This window comes from Microtus oregoni, unplaced genomic scaffold (assembly GCF_018167655.1).
Source record: "Microtus oregoni isolate MIOR12 unplaced genomic scaffold, Mior012 000046F_ref0000063, whole genome shotgun sequence".
Classification (NCBI taxonomy): domain Eukaryota; kingdom Metazoa; phylum Chordata; class Mammalia; order Rodentia; family Cricetidae; genus Microtus; species Microtus oregoni.
Genome location: NW_024543220.1, coordinates 13,321,375 through 13,347,836, shown reverse-complemented (window position 1 = coordinate 13,347,836; position 26,462 = coordinate 13,321,375). Strand labels below are relative to the sequence as shown.

At 52.6% G+C, this 26,462-nt stretch overlaps 1 protein-coding gene across 5 annotated transcripts; it reads right to left on the bottom strand.

Moving 5' to 3' along the window:
- Positions 1-752: 752 nt before the first annotated feature.
- Positions 753-24,906, bottom strand: Znf76 (zinc finger protein 76). Of its 5 annotated transcripts, none has more exons than XM_041634292.1 (14): positions 24,776-24,906; positions 15,709-15,864; positions 10,941-11,021; positions 10,754-10,831; positions 8,377-8,576; positions 6,156-6,272; positions 5,871-5,946; positions 5,218-5,343; positions 4,911-5,090; positions 3,975-4,211; positions 3,723-3,886; positions 2,991-3,155; positions 2,106-2,219; positions 753-1,559 (listed from the first exon to the last, which is right to left on the bottom strand). In XM_041634292.1, the coding sequence occupies exons 2-14, from the start codon at positions 15,779-15,781 to the stop codon at positions 1,455-1,457; spliced, it is 1,716 nt and encodes a 571-aa protein (XP_041490226.1). In that variant the 5' UTR covers positions 15,782-15,864; positions 24,776-24,906; the 3' UTR covers positions 753-1,454. The 5 variants fall into 5 exon arrangements, with proteins under 5 accessions (XP_041490226.1, XP_041490225.1, XP_041490228.1 ...); XM_041634291.1 differs by having other exon boundaries at positions 24,662-24,791; XM_041634294.1 differs by lacking the exon at positions 2,991-3,155 and having other exon boundaries at positions 24,662-24,791.
- Positions 24,907-26,462: the final 1,556 nt, after the last annotated feature.

Below are 26,462 nucleotides of genomic sequence, written 5' to 3'. Positions count from 1 at the left end.
TGTCTCAGAAACAAACTAATAAAAGACCCCAAACAACAAAGGGTAAATATGAACTTCCTAGGTACCCAGGAGAGGGTACAGGTAGTTCTCAGTGTTCTGGGTCCACTTAGGAAGGGGCTGGGGGCCCACTAGAGCATCATAGTAGAGACAGAAGAGGCACCCTCAGTTCCTACAGCATTCCCGCACAGCTGCGGTCAGCCCTAGAGCTGCTCTCCACGAGGTCCCTCTGGTATCTGTCCTGTTGTGGCTGCTCTGGCACTCAGCTCACTCTTCAGCAGGTCACATATACCTCTGAAATCCCATGGCATAGGGAATGGTAACAGCATTAGGACCTCAGGAACCTGGAGGAACCTTGCCTGGGGCTTTGTGGTGGTGGCTGGGAAAGGAAGGTCTCAGGCTCCGTTCAATGACAGAAAGACAGGAGACCCAGAATTCTTCCAGGCCAAGCATGCAGAGACCAGGGTTCAGTCACACCCAGGAACCACAGCCACTCTAGTCCTGTTTGGCATAGGTGTGGGCAGAAGCCCACTGGCAGCTCCTTAGGGCTCATCTTTCCCAGAGCCTTCCTCCCGCCTAGACTCATGCACAGAGCTGTGCTAGGGGAAGCTGGAGCCCAGGGAACCCTGCCACCAGGGCCCAGCCTGGAATGATGGAGCCCAGGGAACCCTGCCACCAGGGCTCAGTCTGGAATGACGGGGCCCAGGGAACCCTGCCACCAGGGCCCAGCCTGGAATGATGGAGGAACCCAAGTGGAAACTTGCAACTTTTATTAAATATTCATTCACCCGTTTGCTGCTGCCACCCAGAGCAAGAAAAAAATAATTATCAAAATAGAATTAAAAAACCAAACCACAAAACAAATTAAACCTGATCCCCAGCAGTCTAGGTACAGGTCACTCTCTGACTCTCTCCCATAGACAGAGTGAAGAGCCACTGGGGAGCTGTGGCCTGGGAACGCACTCCAGCCACAGGCCCCTGAGGAATTAATTCTGACTGCGTTGGCAGGAAGTCCCTGGTGCCAAGTGGCTAGGCATCTTGGCCAACCTACCCCCAGGAAGTGGTTATTGCTGGGAAACGCCGGGCTGAAGAGCTGTCTACCTTTCCCCTGGTGGCAGACCAGTCAGGGTGGAGGCCGGTCCTCACCTACCTAGTTCCCATCTCTCTGAGAAAGAGAGTGTACAGAAGCGAATTTTCCCCCAAGGGAGGAAAGCAGGTGTCCAGGGCAGCCTGGTGACCACACTGGTTGTCCTCGGTCCCCACTGTCTGCTGCCTGACCCTCGTCTTAGGTGTGGCCCACAGCCCTTTCCATTAGAGGCCATTTTCCTGCGGCCCTCTCATCCCAGCGGCCTAAGTGGTCATCTTCTTGGGGTCAGCCACAGCCAGGGCCCCAGAGGCAGGGCCGCTGTCGAGTGTGGCACCTTCTCCAGAACCGTGTGGAGCCGGTCCTCTTGGGTTCAGCAGCCACTCTCTGACACTGAGGTTTCCAGAGTCATAGTTCCTTGCTGCATGGCAGCGGTGGCTACACTTATGGCCTCCTCCAGGGTCTGCTGCTCCTCCAACTGTGAAGAGGGTGCACAGGAAGGACAGCGTGAGACCCCAGCCAAGGCACGTGTGATCACCTGAGCTTTCTAATGTAGAAAATTCCCCGATAAAAAGTCCTATTAGGCATGGTCTAGGGTCTGCCTCAGGGTCAGAGACACCAGACAGCTTATAAAAAAGTAACTGGCTGGGTAGTGGCATACACCTTTAATCACAGCACTTGGGAGACAAAGAGTCTCTGAGTTTGAGACCAGCCTGGTTTTTACATAGCAAGTTCCAGGACAGCCAGGGCTGTTACACAGAGAAACCCTGTCACCAAAAACCAAACCAAAGCAAACAAACTAACAAAAAAGAGTAACTAGCTAGAAATGTCCTTGGAAGGAAGGTACCTTCCTTATCTCCTGGGTGAAGAGAGAGACTCAAGAAGACAGGGCTTGCCTCAGTCACCCCCAGGGCAAGAATGTCCCCACTCTCCTTCAGACGTGTGGATGCTGGCAGAGAGGAATCCTAACAAGGCTTCACTGCCCTCTCTGGTCAGGGACCCTTCCCTCCTTTCTTCTACCCACCTGCACGGCGATGTGTGTTCCGTTAGCTGTGGCCAACAGCGCCACCTGTTGATGATGAAGAGACGCCACACTTGAGTCCTCAGTTACCAGGGCCCCAGAGGTAATGATTGTGACCTGAAAACAGAAGGGAAGACCGTCCAGCTACCTGCAGCACCTACCCCTTCCCCATGCAAGTAAAATGCTCCCAACGGAGAAAGCCATATGCGTCAGATTAAGCAGCTTGGGCTCAGAATTACACAAGGTTGAATCTTTCTTCAGTGAGGTTGGCAGTGTGGCAGTGATGGTACTGGAGACCGAACCTCAGGAGTGGCGCAGGCGCAACAACCACCACGCTACAACCCTAGTCCTTAGCGCTGATACAGGCCACCATGCCTACCCTGTCCTAGACACTGTCTGGAGATGGTCTGTTTTAAAGATGAAGGTTGCTTAGGAGACTTTTTTTTTTTTTGAGACAGGGTCTCTCTTTCCTATCCTGTCTGTTCTAGAAATTGCTGTGTAGAACAGGCTGGCTTTGAACTCACAGAACTGCTGCCCAGATGCTGGGATTAAGGTGTGCATCACCACTCCTGACCTTAATTTTATTTTGTAATAGGAACTGAACCTAGGACTTTGCCTATGCCGACAGGAACTCTGCTACTGAGCCATGCCCATATCCCTTGTACTCTTGCTTGAGACAGGGTCACCAAGTTGCCCAGATTGACCTTACACTTGTGATCTTCCTGCCTCAGCCCCCCAGGGAGCTACAATTACAGGCCTATGCCACCAGGCCTGTCAGGGAGACCTTCTATGCCATCTTCCTTATGAACTGTCTTAATTGGTTTGGACTGCACGTTTAATGCCCCCATGGGAAGGAACACGGAGAACAAGCAAACCGCCTGGTCATACGGGCTGAGTCTGGGTGCCATCGGCGCTGACCATGGTGACTGTATGTGTGCCAGCTGTGGCCAGTTCATCGTGGTGGCTGGGGATAGTGACGGTGGTGCTGCCATGCTGAGTCACCACACTGATGGCACTCCCCAGGGCCTGCAGCTCTTCCGGGGACAGGCTGACCTGCCGACAGGAGGGAGATGAGCTGGACGGGGCATCAGAAGAGGGCTGTGTGAGCGCACCCACAGGCCACATGCTGCGCTAGACAGCTTGGCTTACAGAAGCTGAGAGAGAGAGCTTGGCTGGGGACCAGGACCACGACACAGGGCCATGGTTGCAGAGAGGACCACGAAGGGCATCCCACTGGCACTTCTACTTCCCACTACTTTGCCCCATAAGCCACTGCATGCAGGTCAGGATCTGCACCTAACTTGTCTTCCTGCTCATTCTGGAAGGAGGAGGCACACTAAACAACAAGGTATGGCCAAGGGGCAGGATATTCTGTCACCGGCCCTCTTGAGAGCATGCATGCATTCGGATGAAGAGCAACAGCCTCAGAGAAGGGAAGAGACTGGGAGGAGCAGGTCCCCTCAAGGACCACACGGGTCTCCTCAGTCTTAGCTCTTTCAAGTCCATAAAGGCAAAACAGGAGCATGGGTGGTGGTGAGGCTGAGAACTTCAGGGCTCCCCAGAGTCCCCAGACTGGAGGAGCCACTCGGAAACTGCTCCACCCATCCCCAGGGTCTCTACCTGCTGGGCACCATCCTGAGTGATCAGAGCCACCTGGGGGGCCCCATCTTCCTCGGTCACCATGGCTACTTGGGTTGGGATGTCATTGCTCTCTTCCTTCACCTCCGAAAGGTAAGCAATGTGGGCTCGTTTGGTTGGTGGGCTTTCCTCAGCAGCAGAGGCAGCTAGGAGAGGAGGGCCCAGGCTGTCACCTGCTGCCAGACACCAGGAGAGGCCCTGTGGGCCCCACCTCCCCGCTTTCGGCTCCCTCACCCTCCAGCTGCTGCTGCTGCTCATACAGGGCCTGCTCACTTTCCTCGGTGGCCTCCAGCTCCCCATGCGCGCTACGCTTGTGCATGGCCAGGGTGGAGGTCTGCCGGTAGGTCTTGCCGCAGCTGCTGCACGTATAGGGCTTGCAGTGTGTGTGCACCACGTGGTGCTTGTACAGGCTCGAGTACTCAGTGAAGCGTTTTCCGCAGCCTGGCACCGTGCAAACATATGGCTTCTCCCCTGGGGACACTGGGCTGTGAGGGGGCGGGAACTGGGGCTGGCAAGGGGAAAGCTAAGGGGATAGGGCTGGGGGACAGGGCTGGTGAGGGGAGAGCAGAGGAGCTGAGGACTGAGTGGCAGGGGTTGGGGAGACAGGAGGGCATGAGAGTGGGACCCCTACACCCAGAGACAAGGTGGAAAGAGCAAGGTCGGGCTCTGAGAAGGGGAGTGAGTAGGGCATTCTAATGTGTGTGGGGGTGAGGGTTCGAACAGCAGGGACAGTGGGGCAGAGCAAAGTATCAGGGAGGAAGGGAGAAATGGGGCGCACGGTTGAGAAATGATAGAAAGCTGGACAAAGGGTGTGACCCTGGAAGGGTAAGGACACAGAGCCATATGCACAGTAGAAGCTCGGAGGGGACGAGGGTGACATTTCACTGTTTCTTCCAGACCACTCCTGACCCTGGCCTCTTTCAAGAGCTCAGTGGGTATGTGGCTAGGGACTGTCCAAGTCCACGAAGGGTGGGCAAGACCTGTCAGATTAAACCCAACTACCAACGGGTAACTGTTCACAGGAGGTGACAGTCATCTGGGTGACCCACCCCAACTCAGCCTGGAGTAGCTGGCAGAGAAGGGCTGGAGCTGAGAGGTGTCCCAAATCAGAAGCCTACAGAAGGAGACGGGGCCTGGGAGAGGGCAGTGCTCACATGCCAGTCGGCCCACCTGTATGGATGCGCACGTGATTCTTGTAGTTGGTGGCACTGGTGAAGCCACGGCCACAGTGGGGCTCGGGGCAGGTGTAGGGCCGCTCGCCCGTGTGGGTACGCACATGTACCTTCCGGATGTTCGATGTGGTAAAGGAGCGGCCACAGCCCTCAAAAGGACACCGGAATGGGCGTTCACCTATGTAGACAGGGATTCGAGAGGAGGCTCAGGAGGACCAGGGCAAGAAGGGATGGCCCCGGGCTCTGGGACTCGGTCCGAAAAACACCCCTGGCCGCTGTGGACAGTGTGGCAGGGCCCAGCCTACCTGTGTGGGTCCGGACGTGCTTCTGCAGGTCCCCTGAGGTCTTGAAGGCTTTGCTGCACAGCTCCTCTGGGCACTTGTATGGTTTCTCACCCGTATGAGTACGGACATGACTTTTTAGCCCATAGCCTAGCCATGTGTGGTGGAAAGTGAAAAGAGCAGCCAGCGGAACCCCATCCCTCAATACCTTCCTTATTTAGAGGCTCTCTGTCTAAAGTGATCTTCTGGAAGGCTCTAGAGGCCCAGGACAACCTCTGTCCCGCCCAGGAAAAGCCCACAATGCCCCATGATATTCCCTAAGGTCAGATGGAGACCTTCCAGAACATGACTTTCAGGGGGAGCCTAGAGAAATAGGACCAAAGGGTCCTTGTTTCACTGGGGAAGCAAAGCTAGAAAGGCCTCAGCCCTCTGCAGTCCACAGCTGGCGCTGTCAGAGCCTATACAAGAGGCAGACTTCTCTACCGGTGCCCAGCCTCTCCTGAAGGCCCAGCCCCCACAGGCTCTCACTGGGAGCAGGTTCTTCAGGGAGCACACATCTCTCAGTGGTTTCTCTGGGATAGCAGTCTGAGCTTGGCCACTTGAGGAGGTCTCTAGGTAGATCTAGAACCCTTTGCTCTCAACTGGAAGCAGACTGTGACTTCATTCAGGTGTGTTACCTGTGGCAAAGGCCTTTCCACAGCTGGGGAAGTCACACCTGTATGGACGGTCACCCGTGTGAGCTCGTTCATGTACCTGTGGGGAAAAGCAAACCCATAACTCAGCGCTCAGTGTGATGGGGATGGACTCAGCTCTTTGGTTCTCCCTCATCTGTGTCCTGGCTGGCTTCCTTTGAACATGCCTCTTCCCTCCAGCAGGTGGCAGGAGGCTGGGGCAGGGCAGTGCCAGGGTAGAAGTACAGTCTCCCAGGGAAGAAGACAGGGCTAAAAGTTGTCAGTCCTTACCTTTAAGTGATGGGCAGTGGTGTAGAGACGGCCACAGCCCTTGTAGCCGCAGCGGAAAGCTCTGTCTCCAATCTGCTGCCCTTTGCCATTATGGGGAGCTGAGCTACCATGCAGAACCTGAGAAGAAAATCTTGGTGTCCCTAAACATACTCCCTGCAAGGATGAGAAGGAGGATACAAGACCCAGCTGGTGGCCCGAGACCCAGTGAACAGAACTAAACTTCCTGGGTCAGGAGCAGGAAAGCTGAGCGCTCACATCTTCCAACACAAGCCCAAGACAGAGCTGAAGTGGCATGAGGCTTCAAATCTCCAAGTCCACGCCCAGTAGCACACTTCCTACTGCACCTTCTAGGTGTCCCCAAATAGCACCACCAAGTGTTCAAAAATTCTCACTCAAACCCGGAGCATGGCGTGGCTCCGTGTGACCACAGGCTGGACTCTAGAAGGGAAGGGCTGAGACAAGAAGACACACCAGTCCCTTGAGCAATGTGCTTAGAACGGGAGCTCCTTTCCAGAATGTTTTATATATAGATGATGTGTATGAGAGAGTGTCTCTGAGGCAGCTAGGCAGGCAGGGACAGACAAACAGGCATATGACCTGACAACAGGGCTGGCATGGGCATGGTGCAGCCCTGATGGGTTAAGTCTGAACATTACAGGGCACCTAGGAGGATCTCCTAGATAACTGCGAAGGCGGGAAGTGACAGGTTAAGTCTGAACATTACAGGGCACCTGGAGGATCTCCTAGATAGCTGCGAAGGCAGGAAGTGACAGGTTAAGTCTGAACATTACAGGGCACCTGGAGGATCTCCTAGATAGCTGCGAAGGCAGGAAGTGACAGGTTAAGTCTGAACATTACAGGGCACCTGGAGGATCTCCTAGATAGCTGCGAAGGCAGGAAGTGACAGGTTAAGTCTGAACATTACAGGGCACCTGGAGGATCTCCTAGATAGCTGGGAAGGCGGGAAGCAGGGTTGCTGGGATGGCTACACTTGAACTAGGCTGAGTTAGAAAGCTGACCACACACACACTAGGAGGCCGGGGTTCAGAAGCAAGTCCTCTTCTTCCCAGTGGGAGGTCCTGCTGGGAGGAGCACACACAGCAGGCACAGTGGGGAACAGCAGGCACAGTGGGCAGAGGTCAGAATCATCAGAGCCAGAATTGACTGCTGAAATCACCTGATCCCACTTAGTTTACTCTCTCAGCTCGGGTCTTAGAGGCAGCGACTCTCCTGAGCTGGACCAGGCAGTGGCAGAGCCAGCACTGACCTCACGGCTCTTGTTTTAAATAAAGCCCCATTCTCTTGGTCTTTAATATTCCCAGAGTCATAGTGGCTGAAAGGAGCTGTGACATAGTGGTCTGAGGTGGTTTTGTGCTTCCTTTTGAAGAGGCAGGAGAATTTCCTCTTTTCTCCCATAGCTTATAAAAACCAACTCTCCCAGCATGCAGGTTAGCCAGTGTTTGGGAAACTGGCCATCCACCCAGCTCTGTGGTTGGCCCAAGGGGAGCACGCCCATGGCCCATGGTTTTCTGTTCCTGTCCTCAGCAGGGAAGACAGCAGGTCCAGGAGACTCTGGAGAACCAGAGCCTTCTCTCAGGGCTCCTGTTCCACGAATCCTAGTTGTCCTGGTATATGCGGCCTGCTCACTGCCTGCTGGGTTTACTTCCCCAAGCGACTAAGTAAGTCTGAGAAGCAATAAATACAGCAGCATTTTACTTCAGTGGGTGGAAAAACTAATAAAAGACACGGGCAGAGCTTTCCCAAAGAACAGAGGATTATCACGGCAGCCCGAGTGGGCCTGGGTCTGCCTTCCTGCCACACGGAAGCCACTGCTCCCTGGGCAGCCTTCCCTCCTCCGGCAGTGTAAACAACAGTAAGTGCACACAGCTGTCTGTCACAGCCCCAGTGGTCAAAGTCACTCACGGGAGAAGATTGGTAGGAGCTGGGGTAGAGGGTTCAAGCGAGAGCAGCTGTGGCTGTGCCCAGGCACAGGCCTGCCTGTTCTCTAGAGGTGAAGTTCTACGCTTTGCTTCTGTTTGATGGATATTGTGTGGTCCAGGCTGGCTTCAGGCTCCTTTCTCCGAGGTCAAGGGCTGAGATTCTAGGCTCAGACCACTACACTTGGCCACACAAGTAAGGTTTTGGCAGTGTCAAGAGGTGGTGGGCAGGTAAGGCCCTCTACTCTCCCGAGCAAAGGCAGTGCCAGGCTCTGCATGCTCACCTTGTTTGCATATTGCTCCAGGGCCACCACTGTGTCTGTGCTGAAGCCCTCTTCGTCCTCGGCTGCCAGGTCCTCCAAGCCCACCTCTGTTTGCACAGCCAGGATGGTGCTGTCCGACGGCTCAGACACAGGGTGATGAATGTAGGCGGTGGAGCCGTCTTCCAGCTGGACAGATTCCAGGGCGCTGGGGTCATAGCCCTCTACAGGGCACACGAAGTTAGTCCTGATGCCACACAGGGGAGACCCAGCTGAGACCCTGGCTTTAAATTATGAGTGGTAAGTACACCAATGGGGGGGGGGGGTCAGTGTGGACTTTTCAGCCTTCACTGTGACTTTTCTCTTGTTGGTCCTTCTGGGGCAGTCTCACATAAGGACAAGGCCTCCCAGAGTATAATGACTGGGACTCAGCAGCTCCTTGAGGGCCTGGTCCACTATCTTAGGATAAAGACCTGAACCTCTACTCTGATGAGTCCGCAGTACTCCGGCCTTGGCCCTCGCCCCTCTGCCGTTTCCCAGGCTTCTTGCTCCAGTAGATCCTTGATGTCACCTCCCACCTCCACTTCTACACTCACTGGTCCTGTCTGGAGCGCTGAGTCCAAGCTGCCGCTCCTCTTCCCCAGTTCCCAGCTGCTTAGACTGTGGCTAGTGACCCCGGACGGTTCTACAGAACTGCATATTGGAATCGTGAACAACTGGGCCCTCTAGGTGTTTCTGCGTGTGCAATGGCTAAAACCTGATTCAAACAAAACGTGCAGGGATCTGGGGTGTTGCCGGAAGTCCTTGCTAATGTTGAGCATGTGACTCCACTGGAGCCTCAGTTCTGAACACACAACACAAACCAGCCCCGCCTGAAACACCCAGCCAGTTCAAATTCAAGACCATGTCATAATCTGCAGCTTTAACTCTTCATACAAAGTGAATTACAGAAATAGTTATTAAAAATTGTATTTTTCTATTGTATCAAGTATCAAGTCAGTCTACTTTGGACTATATTGTGTTACAGATTTGATTTTAAAAATTGCAGTTTGGGAGCCGGGCGGTGGTGGCGCACGCCTTTAATCCCAGCACTCGGGAGGCAGAGGCAGGCGGATCTCAAGGAGTTCGAGGCCAGCCTGGTCTACAAGAGCTAGTTCCAGGACAGGCTCTAAAACCACAGAGAAACCCTGTCTTGAAAAACCAAAAAAAAAATAAAAAAATAAAAAAAAATTGCAGTTTGCCATGGCAGGGAAACCCAGAGACAGCTGACCCAAAGCTCACAGACTCTAGTCCGACAGTTAGGGAGTCTGCACAGGACTGACCTAGACCCTCTGCATGTGGGTGACAGTTGTGTAGCTTGGTCTGTTTGTGGGGCCCCATGCTTTGTTGACTCTAATGGGAGGCCTGGCCCTTTCTGAGGAGTGGTTATGGGGTAGAAAGAAGGTGGGGGGAGGTACCTGGAGGAAAGGAGGAGTCAGAAAACACTGCATCCTCTGGAATTGGAGCTACAAGCATTTGAACGCTGCCTGACTGGGGTGCTGGGAACCAAGCCTGGGACCTCTGTAAGTGCAGGAAGTGCTCCTAACTGCTCTGTCATCTCTCCAGCCCCAAAACTGTAAATTTCTTTATGATTCACTATCAGTGACTGTTTATGCATATATAAATGTTACATACCTATAAATCTAGGGCTATGTACAATTTCTAGTGCAGAAAGGGGTCAGAAAGGGAAGGGGCTGGCGCAGCGCAGCACCCGAGGAGTCTATCCGGCCTTGCTGTGTACAGCCGGTTCATCCAGGACAGCTAGCCAACAGCTGAACAGGCCGTCTGATTTTGTTCTGCTGTGTATGCTCCGGCCCAAACACAGTGCCGAGGGAGGACTTGCCCACGGAACCACTTCCAATCTAAATGATTATTCTTTTGTACATTAGAAACTATTTTCTTTTGGGTCTTTGAGACAGGCTCATTCTATAGCTCCGGCTAGCCCAGAACACACTAAGTAGCACAGACTGCCCCTGAGTTCCTGGCAATCCTGCCTCAGCTTCCTAAGCAATGGGAGTGTGGGATGAGCCACGACACTTGCTGGGGAGCTTCCTTCACTGCTAAAGATGAGCAGGTTTCTTTTCCCTGGCTTGTGAGAGTGCCCTCAGGTCCAATGCAAAGGCCTAAGTCTTGATGGCTGGTCTGGTGCCAAAGTCAGCACCAAAGCCTATGCCAATGTTTAAGACTTGCTGCCATCTTATGACAGAGGCAGCTGCTTGTGTGGTCTGCCCCAGGGAAGGCGTGCACGGCTGCTCTCGGGTAAGCAAGGCTGTGTCTCCGGGAAGACAGTGCTTGTGTTGACCGCCTGGCCCCGGCCAGTTCTGCCTCTTCTTTCCCACCAGGCGTGCCGAACATGGCCCACCTTTGGGTGTGCGGTGTATGTAGGCCACGCTGCCATCCTCCAGCTGCACAGGCTGGCCATCCTCAAAGGAGAAAGACTCTGTAAAGGGAGCAGCACCAACCATCCTCAGGAGCGTGCAGCCATGGAGGGAGTCTCAGGGAGGTCTGCCAGGCCCCGCTTTGAACAGGGACGTGCCAGGACGCCTCACCTTTCTGTATCGTCACCTGGTGGATGTACGCAGCGGTCCCGTCCTCCAGCTGGATCACCTGCCCTTCAAGCAGCTTCTCTCCTGGGAGGTGGAAGCAAAGAAATGGGCCAGGCGCAGGTCTGCCACATGCTTGCCTGCTTTGGTAGACACCTATGGAGTCTCTGAATTCATGCCTGTGACCCAAGCATGGGTGACATTTACAATGTTCTCTCATTCCCCACTTCCTAAGCCTCAGTCTGGAGGCACTAAGGGAAAAGACATCCTGCCACGGGGTAACCTTCAGGTGTCCCCTTGGGCCACTGACCCAAGAGTGATCTCCTCCGGTGCTCCAGCCAGGCCTGCGAAGGTAAGGGCCTCTAATCTAGCACAGAGCTGCTGGGGTGGAGCTGTGCATAGAAGGAAGAGTGTCCTGAGACCAGGGACAATCCCAAATGCTAAAAATTCAGATGCAGACCAAACTAACGCAAAAAACACATCACCTCATTTTCCCTGTAACTGTATGCCAAACCTGGGGCCTCCAACAAGGCAGGCCTTGGTGTGGGCAGCAGCTGTAATGGGCTCTGGAGCCAGGACAAACCTCCCGAGTGTAAATTCCAGGTTCTTACTCATTGTGTGACCCTGAGCCACTTATTTAGCCCATGTCTCAGCTTCCTGTTCATATTCTTAACAACCCTCCCTTCCTTATATGGTAGCTGTGAGGACTGGGTTTCCTGGGAACATGCCAGGGTATGGTCAGCCCTCCCTGAACTTCCGGGCTCACGATAGCAAATCTACTGTGCAGTTTGAAAGCCAGTTGTGGTGGTGCACACCTATAACCCCAGCATGTGGGAAGTGGTGGCAGGACCAGGAGTTCAAGGTCAGCCTCAGCCAGGACTACAGGAGAGACTTTCTTGAAAAACGAACAAAAGAAATAGAAGTAAAGCAACAGGAAGCTATGGTGTTTGTGTGTCTGCACACATGTGTCGGAGATCTACATTGGGTGTCATCCCTCAATAAGCCTTCTCTTGTTTTTGAGACACTGTCTCTCACTGGTTGACCAGAAGTTTCCAGATGAAGCAAGGCTGGCAGGCCAGTGTCCCCAGCGAGCCTGCTGCCTCTGTCTTCCAGCAGCGGGATTACATGCATGCACCATCCATCGCACACAGCTTTTTATGTGGGTGCTGAGAGTTGAACTTGGGTCCTCACGCTTGTATGCTGACAGGGTGAGCCATCTGCCTAGCCTGAGTGTCGCTACTGTGCTATGGGCCCACACACTGTCATCTGAGCCATGTTCCCATAACGGATCTATGAAATGTCAAGCCCCATGTCCACCCCACTCAAAGCATTTCTCGTTACAGGATCTTGCTGTGACCCAGGTGACCGGAATTCACTGACCAGACAAATAAAGACCTCACAGCCGTTTGCCTTCCTCTCTCTGCCTTCTAAATGCCGGGATGACAGGCGTGGGCATCATGCCAGGCTTTCTTCTCTTTTTCAGTGCTGGACACTGAATCTAGAGCCTTGTGCATGCCAGGCATGAGCTAGCTGTACCCCTAATCCTTGATTTTATCTTTTAGACAGGGTCTCGATATATGGCCCAAGTTATCAGTCCTCTTGGGAACACAGATGTGGGCTTTTTTAATCTCTTCTTTTCTCTCAGACAAGGTCTTGTGCTGCCCAGGTTGGCCTCACAGTCATTACAGAGCTGAGGATGACCTTGACTTCCTCCATCCTCCTGCTTTCACTGCCCAAGTTCTGGGCTCACAGGAATGAGCCACCAGGTCTGGGTGACTCCTGGAATTAGACTCAAATGCTCCCTGCTCAGGTGGTCCTCTCAGGAGGGCAGAAAGAGGAATGGGAGTGAGAAGAGAAAGCAAGAAGGGGAGATGGACAAGTTCATGCCAGAGACAGGTTTGCTCCTTCCTTCAGACAGTTCCTCTAAGTCAGCAGAAACACCAGCTGGCTTCTGCTGCTATGCCCCGCAGGGGAATCCCCAACCTTGCCCCTAGAGGGAGTCTTCTTGGGTTCTCTTATAAAGGACGGATGACTCACCAGTCATGGTCATGGAGTTGTACACAACCTTCAATAACAAATGTCTTCCTGTTTTGGAAAGTTCTGGAAACTACAGGAGAGGGGCTTGGCTGGAAGAAGTGGGTCTCTGGGGGTTAGGTGGTGAGTGTGTGCGTCACTTCCTCCTTCCTGTCTGCCATGAGGTGAACAGCTCTCTCCCACTATCCACAGGCTCCTGTTTGCCATGACGTTCTGCCCAAGCAGGAGGTTAAATGACTATGGACTGGACACCTTCAAACTGTGAGCCAGAGTAACCTTTCCCCTCCGTGTCATTTCTGGGAGGTTTTCATCACAGCAAGGCAGAAGAACTCACAGAAACGGGCGCCAGAGAAGGGGGTGCCAGCTCTGCCCATGGTGTAGATCTTAAGTCTTGAGAACTTTTTGTGGGAGGGCTTTGAAAAAGTTTGGAGAGGCAAGTCACAAAAAGCTCAGGCTGCTGTAAGTAAACTTAGGCAGTTCCTGTGGGAGTTCGGAAGCCCAGGAAGCCAAGAGACAGTGGTCAGTTGAGACCAGGTTCCCGTGATTTTAGATGGGAAGAGGAATTCTAGGGGACATGGACTGGAGGGCCATTCTTGGTACATTCTGGCAAAGAGCATCATCCATGTCCTAAGATTTTGAGTAAGGTTGAGTTTAAAAGGAAAAGACTAATTATTTTGGTGAAGAAAATTTTTTAAATGTTTAAATGACATTTATTTGTTTGTGTGCATGTGAGTGTGTACAAGTGCATGCACACACACTGCAACGTGATGGAGAAGGCGGGGAACAGATACAAGAACGATGGCAGAAAGACACAGAGAGGTGGAGGAGGCGAAGGCTTAACTTACGGAGGGAAGATTTACGAGGAGCGGCTTCTAGGCCAGAGAGCTCACTTCTTTGCTGTTGTGCCCTTTTAAGACAGAGTCCCACTCTGTAGCTCAGGCTAGCCCCAGTCTCCCACGTGTAGAGATTGTAGGCCTGGGCCTGCCTGACAACTGTTTTTATTCATTCAACTACTGATTCCCTGTGGGAAGCCGGCACAAGGGAAGTCACAGGGTCTAAGGAGAAACACAGCCCCACCTAAATTCTTTCTCTCACAGGCATCACCAGAGGGACAGGACTCGTAACGGAAAGTCAGAGAGTTTGGGGCTTTAGCAGCATTGTAGAGAAAACACATTGGCAAGAGAACAATCCTAGACAGGCCACAAACAACAGTTTGTGACAGGCCTCCCAGAAGCCTGGCCACCTCCTCGAGAGCTTACAGAGGACACCTAGGTGTGTCTCACATCATTATCAAGAAACAAAATTTTAGGCTGGACGTGGTGACGAGCACCTTTAATCCCAGCACTCAGGAGGCAGAGGCAGGTGGATCTCTGAGTTTGAGGCCAGCTTGGTCTACAAAGCGAGTTCTAGGACAGCCAAGATGACACAGAGAAATCCTGTCTCGAAAAACCAAAACAACAACAAACAAACTAATAAAGAAAGGAAACAATTTTAAGTGAGCAAACAAACAGAAACAGGCGGCACCTGTAGACCCAGGCATGGAAGCTCAGCCATGTACTGAAAGGGAGGCGGCAACACGGCCACAGGGAGAGCGGTGCTTACCCCATTTAGGAAAGGTGGGAGACAACAACGCCTGGGGCACGTCTGAGAATGCTGGAAGAAAGGAGGAGCACCCCACCCAAAGGAGGAGCACCCCACCCAAAGGCCCATATGCCCAACAGCACTCTGCTGGCTCCACACTCGCCTGGATTTGAACTTCCTTGACAGAGGAGGCAGGATGCCAGATGGAAAACACGACTGCTAACTAAGTCTGAATTTCAAACAAACTTTCATTACGTATCCCTCATCTGAAAATCTAAAGTCTACAAATGCTTGAAATCCTAATGACTTTAGATTAGGAACGTGCAAGCTCAGGTCTGTGCAACATTCCAAACCCAAGTCTCCAAACCTGGTAAGTGTTGTCTGGTCCTGAACACTTGTATAAGGGATATCTCATTTGCTCTTAAAGCTTGTTAAAATTCACTTTTACTTTTAATTAGGTATATATGTGCATGGGGGTGCTATGTATATATGGGTTACCTCAGACACCAGAATAGGGTGTTGGATCCCCTGGAGCTGGAGTTACTGGCAGTCGTGGGCCGCCTAACATAGGTGCTGGAGACCCAACTCGGGTCCTCTCTAACTGAGCCAGCCTCAGCTCCCCAGTCTACTCTTAAGGACTGTGTAGAACTGTTTTATGATTTGATCCTATAAACACATGACCCATGCAAATTTGAGGACATACTTATACTACCAAAGAATCTGTTACTTACCTGCAACTCAAATTTCTTTGTGAACCCAACATTTTTTATTTCTGGCACCTACTAATGTCAGACAGTAAGGCACAAACTGCATACTGGGGTGCCCCCTTCTGAACCTAGGGTATCTGGTACATGGTAGAGACTCAGGAAGACAGTCCAGGGCTTACGCTTTCCTGAATCAGGGTGGTAAACTGCCTTTATCTAGGAAGGACCATAAAATGGAATAGTTGTGTCTGAAAGCGGAGGCCTTGGCTTGCAGGTGAGCACCTGCTCACCAATCCCATGAGGGTTTACTCTAAGGAGTGCTCTTCCCTCATGTACATATGAGACCCTCACACAGAGGCTGCTCCAGGCAAGGACAAGCAGGCAGGAGGGCAGTGAGGCGGTGATGCTACTGGAAGCGGCTGAGACACAGGACTCAGGTCCCCGGCAACACTCACCTTTGACAGCTTGCTGGACGTAGGCTGTCGTCCCATCACTGAGGGTCACCGTCTGCAGCCCCAAGCTTTCCATGACAAACTGCTACTTGTGTCTTCAGACATGAAGTTGGCTTCTGGCCACCAATGAGGTCAGAGATTTCCTTCTGGGTCACCAATCTGAGAAAATGGATAATGTCACATAAAAAAAGCTTCACGGCTTCCTCCTGCTGCAATGACTGAGGCCAGCCAAGAATACACAGCCATGTTTCCAGAGAACTAAGTGGGTTCCTCTGGGAAGTGTACAAAATACACACACGGAGCTCTAGATGGTGAGCGTAGAAGCACGCTGGTCAAGCTGCACGTGAAGCCAAAGTCCACGGATCTGAACCCTTTGAGATTCGCTCCCTTTAAAGGCTGTAGGCAGGCAGCTCCCTGTCTGGTTCTCTGGGCTTGTTCAGCATCTTCCCTGCGCTCAGACCCATCCGTCCACTGGCACTGCTGACCATCCTCAAGGAATAAGCAAGTCTCTAACAGAATTCACAGTGTCCCCACCCCAAGGATGGCAACTGCATCCCCCCATGGCGGGTCATCCCTGAGGACTGTCCTCCTAACAGTCGCCTACCTATCTCAGGGCAGTACCACTTCTCAACGGTCAGAAGCCCCTATCCGTGTGCTCAGATAGTCTTGATGGCTTCTGGCCTTTTTTCTAACAGGCTGTGAGAATGACATTAAAACAAACAGACAAAAGGCCTAAAGCGGCACTCCCGACTTCCTCGGAGCAGCATCCAGCCAAGTTCTGGGCTCCCCTTTCAAAGCACGAATTTAGCCTGTTGGCGGAATGCAGAAAATCACGGAGTAGACAGACAGATACGGGGTGCAAAAGCTAGGACTAAAGAGCACACGTGCTCTGTGTTTCCCCTCTTTGCAAAGGTTCACTCTGATCTGGTCCACAGCCAAACTTCTCACAGATGAAAAACGTTAGTCTGGGAGGGACAAAGGCTGATGGAACACGGGGCAAGCAGATCAAAAACAGATTTGGGAGAGCTGTGTTAACAAAAACGATTCTGTATTTGTTACTACAGAAAAGGACTTCAGTGCACATCAAGACGCGAGCCTAATTCTGTGGTTTCTAAATGATGAGGAGAGAAGAGGAAATTAGGAACAGAAAACTGCATTGCTCCACTGAGATGTAAAGCATCTACACACGTTTCTGTCAGAAAGCACACCGGCTTTAAAAGCCCAGCTCACGTTTGCATGGTTATGTGGCTATTCCAACTGCAGAGATGGGAGCCAGTCACAGGAAACGGAGTGACTAGATGGAGTGGATCATTCCCAGTTCCAAAGGGCAGGGAATGTATGTCCCTACCCTTACAGAACAGAAATCATTTCAAATAAAATGAAATCTCAGCTACATGTTGAAGCAGGATTTAACACCTCAACTTGTGACAGCCAGCGTGACTATCACTGCTGGGTCTCAGCCTCACTTCTCATTCACCAAAGTCTAGACTCGAGGCATTTTAGAGTACCAATAAGCAAATCGGCAAAGGTACAGACTAGGGGTGACAGAGTAAGCCCTTTCTTATTCAATTATTTTTCCACGGAGCACAGGAAAACTGGGCTGATGCTCAGTTAGAAGCCTCACCCACTGTTGACCATCATTCGTGGTGCTGGAAGGTGCTCCACACACCACCAGAGGAGAAAGTAAGGATCGGTCTCATCCCACATATGAATCCCATGAGCTACAGTCATGGCCTGCCTGCAAGTACACTCATTGGTACAGTAATGGGAGTAACCAACCACCCCTTGAGTGGCATGCCTTTAATCCTAGCACTTGGAAGGCAGAGGCAGGTTATCTCTGTGTGCCCAAGGCCAGCCTATACTACATAGCAAATTCCAGGCCAGTAGGGATATACAGCAAGACCCTGCCTAAAAAAGAAAGAAAAAAATATTAGCAGAGCAATGATCAAAGGTATTCAGCCATGGTCACCACTGGCTCGACGAGGGCCACTGATATGAAGAATGATATATTCTATTAGCACTAGGAGGGACAGGATGCTATCTTAGACACCATTTTATCAAGACATCAAAGTGGAACAATCTGCAAAATCTTAATAAGGAAGAGAAAGTAGCGCTGACCTTCAGAAGGAGAAAAAAGACGTTGGATAAAAGAGCTTGTTAGATCAACAGTTGGGGAATATTTTAATAAAAGAACTGTGAAATATATTAAAAACAGACATATGCTGGGTGTGACAGCACATGCTGTAAATTTACAAGGCTCATACAGGAGGATCCCCAGGAAGTTAGGGTAAGCCTGGGCTACACAGTGAGACTTGTTTCAATAAATCTATAAAGAAGGCAAAAGAGTTAGAGAGACATCTTAACACAAAGACGTCCAACTGAAAACCAGTCGGCACTGGGAGACCATCAGAAGGGTGAGCCCAGAGCACCGACAGCATCACACAGGCCAAGGGTGTGGACGGACTGATGTGAACGCCCACCCTCTGCCACTGGGCATGCAAGAGGGGGCGCAGCCTCCAGGGACCACACTCCTTGTTTATCCAGATGAACTGAGAACACACCCACAGACGCATTTATTCAAAGTTGCCTAAACTCACAGAAAGCAAGCAAACTGTGGGACATCCTTACGGAGGAACAGTTAAAGTTTTAAAACATGTGTGTGTGCACACGTGTCTGAGTGTGTGTGGAGGTCACAGGTAGGAACCTGAGACTCACTGATTGGCTAGAGTGCTGAGGGTCTGTCTGTCCCCAGCTCCCTAGGGCTGGAGCTGCAGAGGCACACAGCTGCATCCAGGTTTTAAGCCATCAGGGCCTGCCAGCAGTGAAGCTCGCTGGTGGCTCGCCTGCAGAGCTCCAGGAGGGGAGACTCACAGGCCCCAGATCATGTCCTGTGTGGTATCAGCACGTCACACATGGCAGTGCTCCCAGGTTATTACTTACGAACCAAGGAAGAAAGGAGGAAATTTATCGTCAACATGATGCCCAGTCAAAGCTCAGCGCCCTCGAAGGCTCCCACTCCACCCACATGCTGTCTTGTTTATTCTGAGCCGCAAACCCATCCATATCCACAATGGGAGCTGAGAGGACAGGTCCTTTCTAGACACTGTGGGGCCACACAGTTCCGTGGGGGCAGAGCCCAGGCAGACTCCCAGACCGCTAGCTTCTCCTTCTACCTGCATCTGCTGCCCAGCGCTAGGAAAGGAGAGTTACTAAGACCCACAGATTTGCATACTGAGCTACTTACCAACGGCTCTATCGGCTGTTTAACACCACTCACTACTAACTTGTTTATTCCAGGACAGCCAGCGCTACCTAAAGAAACCCTGTCTAAGACTAAAAAACATAAATTCCACCCAGATGTGGTAACACATACCTTTAACCCCAGTGCTCAGGAAGCAGAAGCAGGTGGATCTGTGAGTTTGAGGACAGCCTGATCTACAGAGTGAGTTCCAGGACAGCCAGGGATACAAAGAGAAACCCTGTCTGGAAAAGAAACAAACAACAACAACAACAACAAAAGCTCAGGTCATCCTCTCTTACATAAATTTGAGCCCAGCCTTGGGAAGGGGGAGTGAATTCCTAATCTCCCCTCTCAATCTGACTTTCCAAACTCTTTCCCCTCACTATGAGGGAATTCCATCCTTCAGTTGCCCAGGCTACAAACTGGAGTTGTCCTCAATATATTTACTACACATTCAATCCATCCATCCGTTGGTACCTTTTTGAAAGTAAGTCCACAATTCAACAATTTCTTTTTTACTCCTTTACTTTGGATCCAAGCCATCAACTTTTCTTTTCTGGACCACTGCAGGAGCACCCCATCAGCGCCCACTGCAGGAGCACCCCATCAGCGCCCACTGGAGGAGCACCCCATCAGCGCCCACTGCAGGAGCACCCCTTCAGCGCCCACTGCAGGAGCCCATCAGGGCCTGTCCTCCAACTCTGCCCCATACAATTTAGTCTCAACATGGCAGCTAGAATGAGCTTTCAAGAATGGAAGTCAAATCATGCCAGTCTTCTGCCTAGACTCCTCTGGTGGCTGGCGGCCTGTGAGACCCAAGATCTGCGCCCAATCCACTCCACACCTCAGCAGCTCCGCTCTTTATCTCTTGTCAAAATGCAGCCATTTCGGTACTACAGCTGTACTGGCTGGCTCTTCATGTTTTTAGAATATACAAGGCTTATTTCTGCTTCAGGGCTTTTGTGCTTGCCTGTCTACTGTTAGGAAAATAAATTTCCTTCGGATATATGCCAGGCTCATTTCTAACTTCTTTCTGGTCTTTGATCAAATGTCACCTTTTCAGCAATAAGTTCCTTGCCACTCTGTCTAAAACAAGAACCCTGGCCACTCTCTCTTCCGTATTTAATGGTTCCAATTGTTTTGTTTGCTTTACTGTCTGTCTCTCTTGTCTATTCCCCAATGGGCAAATTCAGTCTCCTACCCCTAGCACCTAAAAGAGTACTTTGCATACGGCATACAAAATATTTATAGGATGGATGGATGGATGGATGGATGGATGGACGGACGGACACCCATCCCTTCAAGACCTCCAAGCAGGTCAGAAGGGGAAGATCCTTGTTGCGCCTGGGCTCCCAGGGTACCCTCACTGCCTCACCTGTTCCCAGGTCCAGTCCAGCTATTAACCACCAGAGCCCTCTCCTGAGCTGGGGAGCAGGGCTGCAGCAGAACCCTCTCCTGAGCTGGGGAACAGGGCTGCAGAAACCTCTCCTGAGCTGGGGAGCAGGGCTGCAGCAGAGCCCTCTCCTGAGCTGGGGAGCAGGGCTGCAGCAGAACCCTCACCTGAGCTGGGGAGCAGGGCTGCAGCAGAGACCTCACCTGAGCTGGGGAGCAGGGCTGCAGCAGAACCCTCTCCTGAGCTGGGGAGCAGGGCTGCAGCAGAGCCCTCTCCTGAGCTGGGGAGCAGGGTGGCACCAGGGCAACAGGTTCTTGTTGCTAGGAAAGCACAGGTTCCAGGCCTCTACAGAGACCTCTGCAGAGGCTGATTTTTAAATTTAGCACAAACAGAAGAGGTCAAACACAGGGTAGCGCTAAATATTCTCCTCAGTCTAGGTAAGTCCCACTTCAGTACTGGAGGCTCACTGCTTGGAGGCGTTCTCTGAGGAACAGGGCTAAATTTGTGCTTATTCATCTACCTTCTCCACCACCATCTCCTGACGTAGATTTCCACACACAGAAAAGTAGAATATTCGAACTTTCACAGGCCCAGTGATTTCCTACAGCCAGCTAGCAACTTTGGTTCCCTGTTCTCCACTCTTACCTAAGCAGTTCATGGAGCCATTTTCTTAAAGCAGTCTGTACAAGGTAGCCCCTGACTGTTACCACTGGACCCCAACGCCTCTAAAACTGTCTACATATCGTGTGTGGGTGCACTCTCCTCAGGAGCATGCCATCTGCGAGGAGGTCCGAGGACAACTGGGAGGAGTCAGTTCTCTCTGACCACATGGGTCCTGGGGATCAAACTTGGGACACTGGGCTCTTTACTTGCTGAGCCATCTTGCCTGGAGTGCAGTGCTAAAGCCCCGCACTGTTAGCCACCCCCTCTCCAGAACAATGGCTAAACAGAGCAGCATCTAGTCCCACAATGTCTGGCTGTCGGCATGCTGAGGGCTCTGGGGACGGAGGGTGCGGCTATAGGAGGTGTGTTTCAGAGCCCACTCAGCGCAGTAAGCACTGACTGACTGACTGATGCTTTCTACAGACAAGAGGGAGGAGGATTAAGATACCAGAAGATGAAAGGATCCAGCCTCTATTCTCCAGGAAGCCACAGGGCGGCTAGTGGAGGAAAAGAGTACATGCACAAGGCAGATTATGTCCTGTACCCTAGGAAGATAAAAGCAATGACGCAGGCTGCAGGAGCCTTCTGAGATCCACCCTCAGAGTTCTGGGCTCTCACCTTCTGCTGTTTATGGCTATACAACCAAGACTGGGTGAACAGACGCTGGGCACGGACATGTTCTTTAATGTCGTATCTGCTACTCACCATCTGGCTTCCAGTGGGAGGGGAGCCAAGGACTTGGAAAACAATAGGGCCAATTCAGTGCTGGGGAGGCTGACAACACATTCTAGCCTCAGAGGGTCTGGAGCAAAGCAACTGTAGGAGGAGGCTGGGAACAAGAGTGTGTTCAGGAGACACAGCCAACCGAGGCTGAAGCACTTCCCAGGGCTCTCTCCCTACTACCTGAAGACAGGAACTCTTGGGGCTCTGGTATCTGAATCCATCAGATGTTCCCAAAGAGTGCAGTTCTCAGCGCAAACCCGAGGCACAGGATGTCTGCCCTGCAGGCCTGAAAGCTGCAGCCCCAGAATTCAAAGCCCTGCAGGGCCTGAGAGCAGAGCCCTGTGGGAGGGAGAGTCGCGATGTCATCAACTGAGACAGGCGGGAAGGAGCCTGCGCGGTGAGAAAGAGGGAAGAAAGAAAGGCAATTTCTGTCTGAATACGAAGGGGATGAGATGCAGGGTCTGAGCGGGGTGTGGGCAGAAGAGTGGAGCCCTAGAATAGGCAAGGGTATATAGTCTATGAAGGGTGGGGCTGTGCTGGGCAGAAGTGACTCCTTTCACAGAAACTGTGCCTATTACAAGGTCACTAGAAGAACTAATTAGAGGTTTCAGGGGACAGGATGTGGCTGGGATGGCAGAAGTTAGGGAAGAAGCAAGGATGCACACTGAAAACAGGTTTCCAATCGCATAGGGATTCCTCGGGCCTGAGAGCTGGGAGCGCTAAGGTCCCAACTTTGAGCAAAGGACAGACACAAGGGCTGAGACTGTAGCTCAGCGGTAACAGTGCTTGCTTAGCACTGCAGGTGTTAAGGTTAACTGGGTCCAGGACATGCTACCCCAAAGCACAGCCATCTGAAGACTTGAGAACCAAGATCTCGCTTCTCTTCTCCTCTGAAGCAGGTCATAAGACCATCATGTGCAGATGCCCTTCCTATGCCCAATGGATAAAAGCACCCTTCTTCTTAAAGATGCAGGCCACAGGCAAGAGCCCAGCCATCTGGAGCTTGTTACGCGATCCCACCCCCATCTACTGCACTCCCACAGCCTTCCATTCTTCCTGAACCACCCATCTTCATCAAGCCTAGAAGTAAGATATATAGGTGTAAGCCTCAGGTCTTCACCTCCTTCGCAGAAAGCTTTCCATGGAGTAAGTTACGCTAAACAAACATACGCTTTTCACTTGTTAGTCTGGATTTTGTTACATGAGCCTCAAACAGGGATTTTAAGAAGGTATGTCCCTCCCACCGAAGGGACAGGGTCTTAGGGGAAAAGAAGTCAAATGTCACAAAGAGGATGAGAAAAGCCACAAAGTCATGGGATAAAGGGCGCTAAAAACACTTGTGGGTCTCAAAATAAGCTGATGAATCTAAGAATTTAATGAAGTTTAAGAATTACAAGAAAGCAAGGAACAAGGGTCTGAGGAGAATCTGGGAAACGAGAAAGTGAAGAGATGGGAGACAATGGAGTTAGTGGGTTTCTGAGATGGTTCAAAGGAATGAATTCCAGGTCCTTTATTAAAGCAGCTCCCAGGAAAAGTGGGGGAGGGAGTGATGACAGAGAGGTAACGCTATTTTATATAAAGCTTGCTATACAGTAGCTGCTGCGGAGTGGGCAATCACTAAGGAGCTGTGGAAGTTGAAGTGTGAGGGAGTTGCCCTCGTCAGACTGGGAAAGGGACTCCAAGATGGCAGCAGTAGTGACTGGCATGGGCCAAGTGTTCATTGTCTGTGGAGTTCCTGGCACCCAGGACTTCACCCATAACAACTGCCGTACCTTAAAGGTTTTCTGTGGGCCAGCAACGGTGCTGAATATCCTGCATGTGTTACTGCATCATCATGGGCAGATGCCCATGTTTACAACCCTCTCTTGGCAGCATAGTGACAGAGGGGTCGGGAGGTTTTAAATGGTATGCCGAAAGTTGCAGAGCTGAATGGCCAAGCTTATGAAGTCAACAGCGCACAGGGAAAGCTCTCCTGCGACACTGCTTTCCCAGATGGGTAGAGCCCGATCAAGGGGGCATGGGTGTGGACATTTAAGTGTAGGCTCGTGAGAATGAAGAAGAATGAGGCAAGTGGACCCTGGGGCACTTCTAGGGCAGAGTACAAAAAAGCCCCCTGGTTTTCTCTTGACTAAGAATTGCGGAACTTTAATCGGAAGGAACATCAGGGAGCATCAAACTCAACCATACACAATATTGACCAGACGCTGAAGTCCAGCCTAAGGAAAGGACCGCTCCCAGGTTCCCCAAGCCCAACACGATAGAATCTGGACTTGAACCTGGGACCACACACTCAACCAAGAATCTTGATGCCCCCATTGATATACTTCATTCCGTATACTCTTCAGCACCACCATGGTGGCGGTGGTGAGGGGCTTACGTTATGTGCTGATTGACACTGGAGCCCGGGGGAGTCAAAGACGGGTGTCAGTGGGGCGAAGATCACGAGAGTTATGGAGATGAGTTGGGTGGGAAAGTACCGGAGTCTGAGTTGCAGTGGTCAGGAGAGTTTTGAAGGCTGTCCACAGAGGATAGTTTAGGGGTCACTAGGGGCTGTGGGATCTGGGAGCTGTGTGATCACTGTATCAGAACTGAAGCAGGGCTGGGGTTAGCAGTCAATGAATCAGGGGTCACCTGGTAAGGTCTGAGGGGGGTGGGGGAGTGGGTGAGGTGTGTGTCTGGGGTCAAAGAGGTGGAGGCGGGCGCGGGCGCGGTCACGGGGTGGGGTTTGGGAGCCCTGGGGGAGGAGTCCAGGGCGGAATGGAGGGGCAGGGACCCTAGGTGGGGGTGGGGCCAGGCCGCCGTCCCGGGAGGCCCAGCCGCCCGGCCATGACCCGAGGAGGGTGGGCACGACGGGCTCCGGACCTTCCCGGGGCCCCGCGTCCGCCCGGCCTCCCGCCTCGGGGCACGGTGGACCCACTCTTCCCGCGGCCACCAACCTGACAGCCCCCGAGGGCGACTCCGCCGACAGACCGCCATGCACCGGGCCCTGCCACCAGCGCCGGCCCCGCAACCCGCCTGCGCCATAGCCCGCCCGCCCGCGCGCGGCTTGCCTCGCGCGATATCCAGGTTCCAGGGCGGCCGCACTTCCCTCTGGCTCCCGGCGCGGCCTCCGCTGGGCCCCGGAACCCGGATGACCAAGCGCGGGGCCACGCTCCAGCCCGCCCCCCTCTGTCGCGCCGGCCGGCCTGTTTATCCCGGTTCCCGGGCCTCCGGCGAGCCTCGGAGCTCCGCCCCGGCTTCCCTCACTGCTGGCTGCGGGGTGACGCGGCCTCGCCAGCCGGGGCGCCCGGGGAGGGCGTGATGACATCACGACGCCGGGTGGAGGCCGCGGTCGCCATAGCAATGGGTAGTGCTCGGCGGCGGGCGGCTGCGGGAGGCAACGCTGCAGGAGCCGGTCCCGGGAGGAAGCCGCGGCAGGTACCGGTAGGCGGTTACCGAGAAGGACGGTGCCGAGGAGCATCGAGGGCACGGGGCTCCGAGAGCCGGTCCTCCCCGCGCCCGGTCGGACGGTTCCCCGAAGGCTGACACCCCAGGGACGCTGCTCCTCAGCGCTCTGAGGGAAGATGCCCTGGAGGACAGCGTCCTGAGGGACCATCCTCCCTGCGGTCCCCGCCGTGTCCCGTGTTCTGGCGGACAGTGCCTTGGGGAGCATGCGTGTTTGTGAGGGATGGTGTGCCTGTCTCCAGAGGAAGAAAGGCCCTGGAGTTCTCCCAGAGGGATGATCCTCCCCCGAGATCGTACTCCGTGAGGAAAGCCGCCCTGACAGCCCTTGCTGAGGAATGGTGCTCCCTCAATCCTGCCTTCCCTGAGAGGTGACTTCCGGGTGGATGGACACCAAGGTAGAGCACCCTGCCAGTCCTTCCCAGGTTCTCGGGCGCCCACCCTTCCTCCTAAGCCAGCCGCACCTCTTGGTAAGCTAGCACTGTGAAGGACAGGATCAAGTGCCTGCCCCCCTTTTCTTTTCCTTTTCCCACTCAGACTCGCTATGTGTCACAAGGTGGCCTTGAACTTGTGATCCTCTTGCCCCTGTTTCACAGCCGGCACCTAGCCTTTAAAAATTATCATTTCCTCTCCCATCAGGAAGAAATTGTGGTTTAGGGTTATTTCCAGAAACCTGAGAGAAAATGAAAAAGGGAATGAGCTTCCAGTTAAAAAGATAAGTAGATGGGGGGGGGGGGGCTTGGCATGTGCCTGTTAATCCTGAAGTCTCTGTGTGGAGGGCATCAGACCCCCTAGAGCTGAAATTCTAGGCAATAAAGAGCCACCTGATGTGGGTGCTGGGAACTGAGCTTAGGTCCTACGGAAGAGCAGCAAGTGCCCTCAACTGTACCATCACCACACCCCAGGAGAACACAATCCTTTACACAGCTACCCAGCGCCTCCCCCTTGTTTTAGACTGTGTTCCATTATGTATCCATGGCTATTCACCATGTAGATCAGGCTGGACGCAGAGACCCTCCTGTCTCTGCCTCCTGAACACTGGGATTAAGGCCGTGTTGTACCACACTCAGCAAGGGACAGTTCCTGATACTGCTTTTAAAGATAGACAGGGACGAGAGTTTCCAAATACAAAGTCATTGGGAATAAGATGTTGGGGAAGGAAGGAGTCAGCCTGGTCTGGGAGGCAGTACTTTGAACTTTACGCTTCCTTCCCAGCTGTAGACCAAGCCGCTGAGGTAGAAAAGATGCTTGCCAGCTGAGGGGTTCCGTTTAGTATTTTAATAATATAAAAAAGAC